Raw genomic sequence first — 13,745 nt, 5'->3', positions numbered from 1 at the left:
AAGTTTGGGACATCATAATATGACATGTGCATGTCCTAGACAGAGCTGTGTTCACTCTACATTAGTTTTGCATGACAGTTAAGCTGTCATGAATCAATGAGGCTCCTCAATGTTTCTGATGTCTCATGAAATTCATTCTAAAATCCACTGCCGCTGACATCAGGGTAAATGATGGGTGCTATTAGCTACTAGTGTCTGGGAAAGTGTGTATTAATTTGCTTGCTCAAGAATGTCAGCAAAATAAATTTAACAATGACTTTTTTATGTAAGAGTTGTATTAATCTAGGTTAGCCCAGCTTATTGCAGGTATTTCCCTCTCAGTACAACACATGAAATTATAATTTAACAAGACATAGCTGACAGCAACTCACCAAGCCAAATGTTGTTATTTTCACTCTCACAGTGTTCTAATTCAGGTCTAATTTTGACATCATCTTCAGTTGAAACAGGATCTTCCAATGGAAAAACCTCAATTCGTCTCTGAAGGGGATCGTATATTTGCCACGTGAGTAACAACACCACATCAACAAGTAGAAATCCAGTTACCATGAGGTACAGTTTCCACGGTTCAACTTTCTACCACAGAAAAAAAGAAAACAGACCTAAAACATTTTAGCTAATAATTTGAAGAAACTGCAATTTTTAACTGCATTAAAATTTTGTTAATTAAACTAAACTAGTGCATAGATTAAAGCCCATTTACTTACCATTTGTCACTTTGTGTGCGTTTAAGCTGAATTTTTTAGTCAGGTTTCAAGCTAACTACTTTTTTTTAAATACAAAACAACAAGCAAAAGTTTTATACAGAGGAACAACCAAACCATGAGTAAGTGATTGCATAATTTAAAAAATTATGAAAGTGTGTGTTAAAAAAGAAATGACATTGTTCATTAGGTATCCTGTTCTCCACTAATGCTTGCTTTCGCACATGTGATTTAAAGTTTACAAATACAAATCAAAATACAAAGCATTGCTTTAGATAAAGCAGAGCCTGACATTGAATCCATGAAAAAGAATGTGTTAAGTCCCAATTCTGACATCTTGGCTAACAGTAGAGTGCAAAACTGCACACAGTTGGCACAATTGTTTAATTTCTGAATATGTTTTATGAGCATTTCTATAAACAGCACAAAGTACAGGTTTATCATACATTCTTCTATAACAACAAGCTGTCACAAAACATACCTTAATATCAGTCTTTGCTTTTGTAGTAAGACGATGGACTCTCCACACTTTACTAAACATGGCACCATAAGCAAGTGTAAATCCTGTGCAAAGCAGCCAAGCACGAGCCTGGCAAATTACTGGGTACACATTAGGACTCACAAACTGTCCATCTAGGCCTAACAAGAAAACTGACCACAGGCAAGCACAGACACCAACCAGCATAATTGTGTTACACACAGGATGTGATGACTGAATGACCCTGTAGAGAGAAAATTCAGTATCAAGTCTAGTGAACTTCAACACTGTGACAGTATTTGAACTATACCACTGCAATTATGACAGAGCTCACATTTCATCTTCCTTTTCACCATTCTCAGGCCATATTCCTGAAGTATAATCTATACTTCCCTTTTCATTGTCACTCATAGCTGAAACAGCAACTAAGCAACTGAAAAATGTTTATTAGAGAAGCATGTCCACAAAATGTAGGGCAGTGAGTGAGAAAGAGGGTAGTAGAGGGGGAGGGGGGTGGGGAGGTATAGGGAGGTAGTGCTATTGCTGTACATGATCCAGTAAAGTACACCTTTCCTCTGACTATATCCCGCATCCTCAGGAATGAAATCAAAGAAAAGAAGTTTAAGGAATAGTCACGTGAAAATGGGTCAGCATACAGACCTGAGGGTCCCCACAAGTTCAAAAATCTTTTACTAACAACAGATACAATACTGAAATATGTGTAAGGTGGTCAGCATCATAACAACTTGCTTACACGTTTAAATTCATTCAATGTTTGAATGTGAGCATTGCTGCCAACCTTGAGAAGATGGTCTCAGTAATTACCTGGCAAATGGCAGATGTGGATGGGGGTACACCCTCTCCATACTCTTCAGAAAATTTTAAAAATTAGAAGCCTCATTTAGGCCTTTAAACATTTTATTTCAGACATTTTCCAACCCTAAATAAAGAAGATATGTTTATTTGATCACATATTTATTTTTGCATTCACTCTGAAATTAATCCAAATTATCATTCTGAACTAAGAAAACTTCATTTGCCACAATGTCACTCAGGCTTCCAATGAATGTGATGGGAGAATCTGCAGTTGATGATTCTCCTGTCGCATCCTAGTTTACTGTCAACTGCTGCCTCCTACATACATTCGTTTCTGCCTCATAGAAAGCTTTTTGCCATCCTTTCATATGGCAGGAGGCCACATAACTTGCTGACAACAACAAATCAGGTGACTTGTTGTCACTGTTGTTGTTGCAATATTTGGAAATGAGGGACTTAACTTTTTTTAAATCTATGTCACTGTTTCTGGTGAAAGGTAAGGAAGCATCTTTTTTGCACAGAGTGCACACTAGTGCTGCATAGTGGCATTTAGTGGTAGCAGCCCAGGAAAAGTGTACCTACACAGCTGAGGAACACTGGTTCTGTGTTGCCAAGATGTTGCATACATTGGTAGTGCAGTACTAGCCACAAACAATGCTGCAGAATGTGTTTCAAATTCAGTGTAAAGGTTCCTTCAGTAAGCTGTGGTGGCAAAATCGTTCGTAGATAGGTTTACTGTGTACTCGGGAAATCATTACCATCTACAAGACATTTTAGTGGCATATTATTAGTGAAATGTATGTAGTACCTTTTTTAATTTTTTAAAACACCAAACTGTGCAATGTCTATTACCGTAATTTTCAGTAACTTCTCATGACTTTGAAATTAAGGTGATGAATCCATACAATTACTGACAATCCTTAATAGTTGGCAGCCATGTGCGAGTGAGGATAGTGATAAGTGTACACATTTGATTTCTGTTGGCATACTACTACTCTGCTAAGGAATAAGGGTCAGCTTCATTGATTAACAGCAAAACCTAGTGAACATGTCTGAAACAAAATCAGCTAATACTAATATTTGGCAGGTCAAAACTTGGTCTGACATGCCACTTCCTGACTAGTCCCTATTTATGGTCACAAAATAGTTAAAATGGAGAAATCAATAAAAAAGAAGTCTACACTGAAAATAAACAGATAAATGTATTGCAGAAGTCAGTAACATTTTAGCAGCAACAGGCATTACTATCTTTTTTGGGACTATAAGAGAAACAGTTATATATCTGGATTAGATAATTATAAATGTTTAGAGTACACACACTCTCTCTCTCTCTCTCTCTCTCTCTCTCTCTCTCTCTCTCTCTCTCTCTCTCTCTTTCAAAATTTATAATTGTCTAATCTAGACATCGGCATTAGCCACACTAAAACCAGCAATACATATAAAATGATAGAGGCATAATAACAATTATGGTTATGAAATAGGTAGAAATCATGGTGCGTTAACTGACCTCCTATGGCGATACCAAACATTAAACACAATTAGAGCAATCGCTGCCATGATGCCCACACATGATATTGTCCACATGCATATAAAAAGGGGCAATGAAACTGTACGGAGAACCCTTCGAACTATTGTACGATCCTGTGGAACTTTCCCACCTGCAATAAAAATATAAGTGTTAATAAATAAAAAGTTTGATGCACATGTACCGACACATGCATGCACACACCAATGACAAAAGACATGAGAGAAAAATAGTGAAGCCAGTATCTGCAAATCTTACCTATCCAACGCTCTTTGTTCAGCCAAGTCAAATTATCACTCTGTGTGTCATAATAGCCCAACTTTACATAGTTCCCATCAATCACCTGTTCTATTTGTGTCAGAGCAATTCTGTCACCTTGAGAGCTGAATGCAACAATACCCTGAAAGAGGATAAAATGCCAGTATCTCCATAATTAAAAGTCAAGGTGAACAACAAAGATAAAAATCACGTAAATACTACCCAAAACTACCACACACGATTATCAACATACAATTGAGTATGATAAAAGTCACAATGTAAAAAATTGTACGATTCATTATTTAAGTACTTGACTTTTTTTGTTGTAAACAGTGAATTTGACTTCCATAAAACACAAACATAGTATTTTACTGTAAAGAAGTCAGAGACCCTTCTATTTATTTATTTATTTATTTATTTATTTATTTATTTATTTATTCATTTATTTATTTTCTCTCCAAATAACAGTCAGTTTTTGGACATTGTGATAGATTTAGTGGACACAGACAAAACTTAAGTTCACATATATATAAATTCAGACATTGATATAAAAAATGAAGATAAGAAATTATTGGTTTTATGGCTATGAACACAGCTTTATAAAGAGAAATTGCAACTTTAAATCTTCTACTGAATAACAGCTTTTCTTTATTAATAAATGCTTTGGTTTATTCTTGAATATATTTAAATTAGCTATCTTGATATCAGATGGTAGTCTCTGTTGCTCTATTGTGCATAAGGAACAGTGACGGAACAGTGACCAGTCAAATATTTACCAAGGAAAATTGCCAAACAGCCATATGTTTTGAGAAGTTATTTTATTCAATCAACCAGTTTCAGCATCTGAATAATGTCATCTTCATACCCCTATGCACTCCATGCACAGACAATCATACATGTCAATATTATGAAAAGGATATAGTGATGCGGAGTCAATATTATGATAAGGATATAGTGATGCGGAGTCGCAGATAAGGACAACAAATGGCTGTCACAAAATAAGCCATCGGCCAACAAGGCCTTTCTCAAAAATGGACAACACACACACACACACACACACACACACACACACACACACACACACACACACACACACACACACACGTGCAAATGCAACTCACACATACATGACCACAGTCCCTGGCAGCTGACACAAACTGATACATGAGCACAGTGTAGCTGAAGCCAGCTGCCAGACTGTGGTCATATATGTGTGTGTGTGTGTGTGTGTGTGTGTGTGTGTGTGTGTGTGTGTGTGTGTGTGTGTGTGTGTGTGTATTTTTGGCAAAGGCCTTGTTGGCCGAAAGTTTTGTGACCGTCTTGTTGTTGTGCCTATCTGTGATTCAGCATCTTTGCCATATGGTGAGTAGCAACTATCCTTTTCATAATGTTATTACATTACAGCCTGGATTTTCCATTGTTTGATATATATCAGTCCTTGTATAAATGGAGCCCTCAATATCTGGAGTCCATGAATTTGTTTTAGGAGTGTTTACTTCACAGACTTGAGTTGTGGTCATCTTTGAAATAAACACTCCTTCAAATGAATTCACGAAATCCAGATGTTGAGGGCTCCATTCATGCAAGTATTGATATATCTGATTGCCTATACATGGAGTGCATAGAGGAATGAAGATGCCATTATTGAGCTGCTGTAATTGGTTGTCTAAACAAAATAACTTCTCAAAACACACGGCTGAAGGTGATTTTCCTTGATATACAGATGGTAGTATGTTGTAAAAAAAAATTGTTCCTATTGTATGTGGGCTATGTACTGTTTATTATATTATGTTCTGGAATTAGTTTCACAAACACGAATGTCTGCAGGATGTGCATAGAGAATACAGCAGGCATTTTATATTTTCTGAAAATTTCTCTACAAGGATCCCTCTTGTTTACCTTGGCTACCAGTCTTACTGCCCTTTTTGTAGTCTAAAAATCCTGCCTGTATAGACTGCTGGTGCCCCACTCCATATCTTAGTATGATATGGAAGATACGAATGTACCAAATTGAAACATTCTTGTCTTAAGCTATCATGGTCCAGGAAGGCTTAGACCTGTTTCAGCTGATACACATTTGTAATCATTTTCTTATAAATATGATCTACATGCTCTTTCCATGACAGGTGATCATCACCAATAATAGCTAAAAAAAATATTTTTTTGTGCAGCTTAGTGTCAATGGAGGTATAAATTGAGTACTATTTATGTTCTGATTATAGCTCAGCATGAACTACATTGTCACTGTCTTCTCTTTCTTTACAAGTAGCTATTTACAGTAAGGCAGACAGATAGAAAACTGTAATAGATTTCACTACAATTGGCAGCAGTTGGGACATATCATTGCCCCAACTGACAAAAAGATTTGTCATCGGCACAGCTTAAAACCTTGCAATTTTGGGGTCCAATTACATCATTAACACATGAAAGGTACAGAAAAGGCCCTATTATACTTCCTTGAGGCACAGCACATTGAGGTATCCTGTAGGTCGATTTAGATGTTACCAACTGTTCATTCCTTTTGTAAGTTAGCTTGGCACACTGTTTCTTGTCTTTAAAATTGACTGTAAGTAGTTATAAGGCTACTCCTCTCATTCCTTATTTTTCCAAATTATGCAATAGAATTGTATGATTCACAGTATCCAAAGCTTTACTCATATCCAGAAAAGCATGTTACCTTGTCTCCTTTATCCAGCTTGTTTAATATTTTGTATTTAGAAATTGCAACTGCTGTTTTAGTAGATCTTTCTCTTCTAAAACCATGTTGTAGATTGCTGAATAGATTGTGTTTGATGAAATATGCCTCTAACTGATTTAATATTACCTTCTCTAAAGTTCCAAAGTTAATGATATTGGCATTTAGTTTTTTGTGTCAATTTTCATTCCCTTCTTACACAATGGCAGAATTTCAGTGACTTTCATGTGGTCAGGGAATTCTCCAAGGCAGAGGGAGCCATTTATTAGGTGTGCCAGCTGCAAGACATTTTAGCTTGAAGTTTTGAAACGAATGCTAGGAGGTCCCTCTCAGTAATGCCATGGGTGAAAAAAGATTGGCTAGTGTTTCTAACATTAAAATTGGGTGTCAATCATGTTCTCCATTTGTGCCAATTGTAATAAACTTCCATATGAATGTCTCACAAGATTTATTATAATTAAATTCTATTCTATACATAAAGGTATCACTTTTAGTTATGTCTGCATTCCCTATACCAATTTCCATAGTAAGGGCTCCGTGGTCGGATATGTGGTTTTCTGAGGTAGTTCTGTTTCCATTCTCCTTTTGTTACGTTTGTGAGGATGTGGTAAATGCATGTCTGTATACATACCTACAGCAATTCTTGTAGGTTCAGAGTTTATATGGTTATAACTATAACACTGTAGTAGGACAATGTAATAAAAATAATTAAAGCTATTATTTAATGAGTCTATGTTGATGTCTCCAACAAACAACACTTTTTATACAATGATGTCTTCTCCGACGAGTCCTCCAGGCAAAACAATTTCAGTGTTTCCAGAATGAGATTTTCACTCTGCAGCGGAGTGCGCGCTGATATGAAACTTTCTGGCAGATTAAAACTGTGTGCCCGACCGAGACTCGAACTCGGGACCTTTGCCTTTCGCGGGCAAGTGCTCTACCAACTGAGCTACCGAAGCACGACTCACGCCCGGTACTCACAGCTTTAAGGCAAAGGTCCCGAGTTCGAGTCTCGGTCGGGCACACAGTTTTAATCTGCCAGGAAGTTTCAATTTCAGTGTTGTTTCCAGATGACCTAATCAGGCCATTGTCCCCTACTTTTAAATCTTTTGCTGTAGCCTCAAGTACCATTTTGGTACTCAGATCATAAATCCCTTTGACTTTTTCACATGCTATATCACTTCTACTCCAAATGCGCACCCTACCACATTTGTGTGTCTTCCTAAGAACAGGTTTGTAATTATTTAGCCTATATCCATATCCTTCCTCTTCCTTGCAACCCAATTCACTCACTATGAAGAAATTTGGTTTAGTTTCATTAAGAGATATGCTCAAGAGTTCGTTTTTATTCATTATTACCGAATACTCTGGTATTTAAGGGTCCAGGTTGCTCTAGAGAAAGGATCCCTATTACTTTTGTGTTTGAAGATTTTGTTCAAGTCATCTTTTTCTGCAATAATTCTGCTTATCTTGTAACGTGAAAAATTTTTTGCCTTCAAAATTTAGATGCTGAAACAGGTATCCAGTTGAATTATACTGACAGGTATCAATCTTTACACTTTCTCCATTTATTTACTGCTGCTGAAAGTACCTGTAATTTGTAGCAATCAAGGAGTATCCCACACAATCCAAACTGTCAGGTGTTAAGTTTGCTGACATTGAAACAAGACATGAATCCTTGATGGATTGGGCAACAATAACAGTGTAACTAAAGGGAATGTCACACACAATATGGGAAACTTACAGTTCACCTAATTTTTACCATTTTTCTATGATACAACATATCAAAAGCTTTGATTTGCCTCTTTCCTAGTTTTTTTTTCACAGACCATGATTCACTTCCATGCAATGCTGTGCTTTAAATGCACATTTTCAGAATTTTCTTCCTCAAATTAAGGCTGACGCTTGATAGTAGTAGACATATTTTGGCCAGGAATATCATCTATGCCTGTACTAGTCTGCTTTTTATATCTTCCCAGCTTCATCTGCCATGTGTTATTTTCTTTCCCAGGTAGCAGAATTCCCTCACTTTTTCTACTTCATAGTCATTAATTTTGATGTTAAATTTATTGCTAATCTCATTTCTACTACTTATTATTACTTTTGTCCTTCTTTGGTTTATTCTCAATCCACAGTGTGTGTGCTCATTAGTATATTCAGTACAGATCTGTTTTCATGACCATAAATGATGTGTGGCACTCATTTTCCCACCAGAAGACAAGCAGTCTTTGTAGTTGTCCTCATGACTTTCAATTAAATGCATGGGTGGTTTTGTGCATCATATTCATAATGTAACCCACCAATTAGTGCTGGATGCCTAACTAACCCAGTTGGTTGTACACAATCCAGATTTACTTGCTGAGCACCCATTTCAGCAGATTTCTTTAGAGCAGTGCTTGATTTGTCACAGATATCTGAATTGGTTTGTGGTCAGTGTAATGTATATCTCTGTATACATATTGTAGGCAAAGCTAAAACAACATTTCAAGTTACTGATGGACATGAATGATTCTGGGGCAGCACTGAAAGGTGTTCTCTGCCAGTTGTTCAGAAGACATACAACTTCTGAAGAGACAAGGCTCTTAACAGTTTGACACTTAGGGGTAGATGGTGGTAAATTTCTATGGCAAATTATGAGCAATAAAATCCTTAAAATTGAGGAATGGTTGGGCAAGCGGTGCGATATCGTTGAGGGGCTCTTGATGCAGACTTCCATTGGAGGGAACATGCAAAGAACTATTACCCTATTTGATACAAGGGTACAAACCAGAGACAGTTGAGAAGCTGGTGACAAGGGAGTGAGACGATAAGTATCTGTTGCTGACAACTGTAGTGGTTCAAGCTTTACCTCTCTCCAGTGATACCCTTACTATGACGGACATATCCACCTAGCAAAGCAGTGTCATGTGCCTCCGGGGTAACCAACAAAGTTCTTCCCTGTGCTAAGCTGAATTCAGTTCCACATGGGTCCTGAGCCCATTTAAGTCCCATTGAACCATATTTCTTTCATCATACACTCTTGACATGTTGGTGACACTGGAACATTTGAGGGAATGGCTGAAGGATCTGTCATTTATTTCAAGCATATATCAAATATGCATACTGTCTGTGGAAAGGGCACCTGGTTCTTCAGTTAGTACCAGCAACACATGAATGGATGGCTTGACTATCTTTCTTTTGTTTTTCCCTTCCTGGTACTTTTTTTTTTTTCTTCAAAGAGGATGTGATAGCCTTTCTATGTGATATGGAATTGCCTGATCACAAGGTTTCATGTGCTCTGAGGTACTATTTTCTGACAGTTTCTCTAATTGTATGGAAAAGACAATAGACTTGACAAGTCCACCACTGCAAGTTAAGTATTAGCTGCAAGTGTGTGCCAATTTGAGCTGAGTGAGTTCAAACTGTGTAATCTATCTTCTGCACAGTTGTTTTGGTTATGGGCTGTAATGAGAGTACAGAGACACAATTTTTGAGCCTATTAGTTTCCTTGTTCAGAATAAAACACTTTCTTCAAGATATTAATTTCCTGGATGTTCTACTCTTCCATAAATAATGGGCAGTCTCCACTGCAAATAACATGGTTCTGAGAGAAGGTTACACGTGTTTGTGGTGATGAACAATGTCCCAGTATTATGTGCAGTTTTGGCACATGTATGCCATGTTGCCTCACCACTGCATGATATGGTAGTATTTCCATAGTACTGACAATGCTACAAAGCATCTCCCTAAATTTGGAGCATAAGGTCTTACTTTAATATGGAGGAATACAGCCGTTATGGTTTCTGGCAGCACAGGACAGCTAAGTGATAGTGTAAAAATTACAGTTCTATTTTCTACTGCTGTATCAACTTGCAGCTGTTACTGCTGAACAACTGGACAATTCACAATTATGATAAATACAGCCCCTTTGCATCTTTATTACTTTCACAGCACAGCACTGCAGTAGCTTGCAGGAAATTAAATTTTCCAAGAAAAGTTGTCATCTGTTTAAAACACACAAGTTTTAGTTCTATGCCAATGGCCTTGCCATAGCAGTAACATCAGTTTCCATCATATCACTGAAGTTATATGCTGTCAGGCTTGACTAGCACTTGGGTGAGTGACCATCCAGATCTGCCGAACGCTGTTGGCAAGCGGGGTGCACTCATCCCTTGTGAGGCAAACTGAGAAGCTACTTGATTAAGAAGTAGCAGCTCTGGTCACAAAAACTGACAATGGCCAGGGGAGTGGTGTGCTGACCACATGCTCCTCTGCATCCACATCCAGTGATGCCCATCGGCTGAGGATGACACTGATCGGGCAGAAATACTGGACCTTTCAAGGCCTGTTTGAATGAGTTCCAACTTTTAGTTCTATGAAAACTTTGACGTATGTATCACACATTTTCATTTTAAAAAGAGGCACAGTAATTTCAATTTTACCAAGGTATGTGAAGTGAAATTGAGGCTACTAGAAATATATAGCACAGTTGTTCTTATAGACGTAATCAACTGTTGAAAACAGCACCAAGAACATTTCCAACAGATTTCAAAGCTTTATAATTTTCCTGACTTTCCTCAAACACCTACATTCTTACTTTTCTTAGTTGAGGGGATTCAAGCAAGGACACTGACATTTCCCTTCCTATTCCTTGATGAAACAGGTAATTTGAAAGCTACAGAAATTATCAAGTTTATTATATGCACTCACTTCAATTGTTGAGATTTTTGGAAATGTATATTTACTACAACTGTGTGTATCCAATCTTACAGCTTCTATTGTTATTACTAACATATTGTTTATCTGCTATCAAATTCTGAAATATATAGGTATTAACTTACAGATACTCCTAAGAACTGTGTGCTGTTGATTGCAGAGTAAATGGCATTTGCTATTTCTTTGTTGGTGTAAGTAAAATTTTTTAGACTCATCCCATGGCGGCGAAGGCGTTGCATTGTCTTATTGAAAGCTAAGAAAGAAACAGAAAGAAAGAATTTACTTAAACATTAACAACATTAGAGATAATATAAAATTCTCTCTTTTATATAAATCACACGCACATGCACACACTAACAGTAGCTTAAATAAATGCACACAAAAATTATGTAAATATGTGATGAATAATCTAAACCTCCACAACTTTTCAGATTGCTAAAAGAAAAGTGTTTAAAGATGCAGAAACAATCAGTTTTAATTTTTTGCCTATTTATTGAACAAAATGACTTTATATTCAATATAAGAAGTAAAAATTACAAACTTTCAAAATTATGGTGTTCCCATTACTGTATGCACACGTACAGTAATTTGTCATAAACAAATGTGTAATTAAGCCATGCTCTGCAATACTAAAGTAATAGCAGATGCAAACTAAGTGCCTCAGTAAAACATAGTGAGGTGAAGGTACTGGTGTGATGACATCATTATGCACAAATGCCAATCTTAACAGTTGGAAAATTCACTTCCTTAAGGCAGGTGCAAATTTCCAGAATATGTCATAACTGTAAATCAAAAATTGAACAGTGACACTTTTTGCTTAAAAGTAATCTTCACTGAAACTTTATTAATGAAGAAGTATTAATAATGTTTGGACAGTACAAATAAAAAGTTTCCATACTTAAGTATTATGAAACATCAGAGAGAAAAAATAAAATAAAATAGCATTTCCACACACGATCAAGCAGATACAACACTAATTAAGAAAATTTTGTGAGTGAAAAGTAAAAGTCTTCTCATCAAAACTCTTCTAAAACATAGACGTCTTCCATTTTAGAGATCTAACATAAATACTGATCTCTCGGGGAGAAAACTGTACTTATGCTTTAAGTGGCAATATTATAAAACAAAATGATTAACTTCTGCCTGCCTTTGTAGAACCTCTGTAGACTCACTATCCTTCTATTCTTATTCTACTTCACTGCTTCTCCAACTTAAAGGTCAAACAGTCATAGCTATCACAAGCAGCTTCCTTGACTTACAAGATAACTGAAAAGAATACTTATGCATGAACTTCTTAAATAGTTTTACACAACTGTGATACTATGATTCCAAAATGTGCAGCAATTTCCAGTCAGTTACTGTAGCACCAGCTAAATTTAGTAAGGGAACATTATCTATGCATAGTCCGTCCCCAGTAGCTGAGTAGTCAGCGCGACAGAATGTCAATCCTAAGGGCCCGGGTGCAATTCCCAGCTGGGTCAGAGATTTTCTCCGCTCGCGGACTGGGTGTTGTGTAGTCCTAAACATTGTCATTCATCCCCATCGACGAGCAAATCATCAAAGTGGCATCAAATCGAAAGGCTTGAACCCAAAAAACGGTCTACCTGACGGGAGGCCCTAGCCACATGACATTTACATTTATCTATCCATAACAAAGTTGTGCAATTACCTTTCCTCCCCTCTCAAATTCTTTGGAAAATATTTCTTACTCGCAACAAATATGTTTCTTCAAAATATCATATTGCCCTCTAGTTTTAAATGTAAAGTCAGTTTCCTGGTGTTCTTAAATCCTGCTTTCTTCATCTTCCCTTATAGATCAGTATATATGAAGAACAACATTTTCATCAAATAAGCTCCCTAGCAAGTTTTCAAATAATTTGCTTACAAATTTTCTGTAGAAGTCAAGCACCTGCTTCTTCCATTTCTGCATACATTCTTCGCCACCTGTGCATTTGATTAGTCTTCACCAATGTGTACTTTTTTTCAAAATAATGTAAATAAATTTAAAATATGGCATAACCATTGCTGCTGAGAAATAGTTACAGATGACAATGAAACGAGTAAGAAAATTTATTTCCAGTATTGACAAGTAGCGTATTATGGCAAATTTGTAGTGTTCTCCCATGGAAAATTATAATGAATCTCATTACAATGTGCATCGAATCTAAGAACATATGGAATATAATAAGGTATCAGATATCAAGTGCAAGAATTTAAAGCTCATGGTGATTTAAATCATTTCTCTCTTACTTTGATGCTACTTGTGGTGCAACAAAAAATAAAGTGTAGTAACTGTGTACTGTGTTTTGGTTATCTTTGTGGACTTCTAAATGTTTCTGGGTTACATTTAAAATTACAGCAGATTAGATAATTTAGTGTGGGGTTACCTACATATACAGTGTAGCACCAATCATGAGTTCATCATTTTCCTGTGCATTTGAAAACACATTGACAGGAAATTTCACAAATCATTTGCACTGTTTGGCCTGTTTAAATAAAAGTTATTTTTAATTTTTATCAGGTCTTACATTTCTTAGAGTATTAAAAATGCTGCATTTCCAATTATTTTGACAT

The 13,745-nt window shown here is 36.5% G+C and overlaps 1 protein-coding gene across 3 annotated transcripts in view; it reads right to left on the bottom strand.

Moving 5' to 3' along the window:
- LOC126299108 (gamma-aminobutyric acid type B receptor subunit 1) overlaps window positions 1-13,745 on the bottom strand; it is a 489,230-nt gene that overhangs the window by 429,183 nt on the left and 46,302 nt on the right. For all 3 annotated transcript variants that reach the window (XM_049990784.1, XM_049990785.1, XM_049990786.1), the window contains exons 9-13: window positions 11,297-11,424; window positions 3,782-3,923; window positions 3,506-3,656; window positions 1,186-1,426; window positions 372-576 (exon numbers count right to left, since the gene is read on the bottom strand). In XM_049990784.1, coding sequence (XP_049846741.1) covers window positions 372-576; window positions 1,186-1,426; window positions 3,506-3,656; window positions 3,782-3,923; window positions 11,297-11,424 — 867 coding nt within the window. The remainder of the gene's footprint in view (window positions 1-371; window positions 577-1,185; window positions 1,427-3,505; window positions 3,657-3,781; window positions 3,924-11,296; window positions 11,425-13,745) is intronic.

This window comes from Schistocerca gregaria, chromosome X (genome assembly GCF_023897955.1).
Source record: "Schistocerca gregaria isolate iqSchGreg1 chromosome X, iqSchGreg1.2, whole genome shotgun sequence".
Lineage (NCBI taxonomy): Eukaryota > Metazoa > Arthropoda > Insecta > Orthoptera > Acrididae > Schistocerca > Schistocerca gregaria.
The sequence above is the reverse complement of the archived record's forward strand: the minus strand, read 5'-3'. Positions and strand labels throughout refer to the sequence as shown.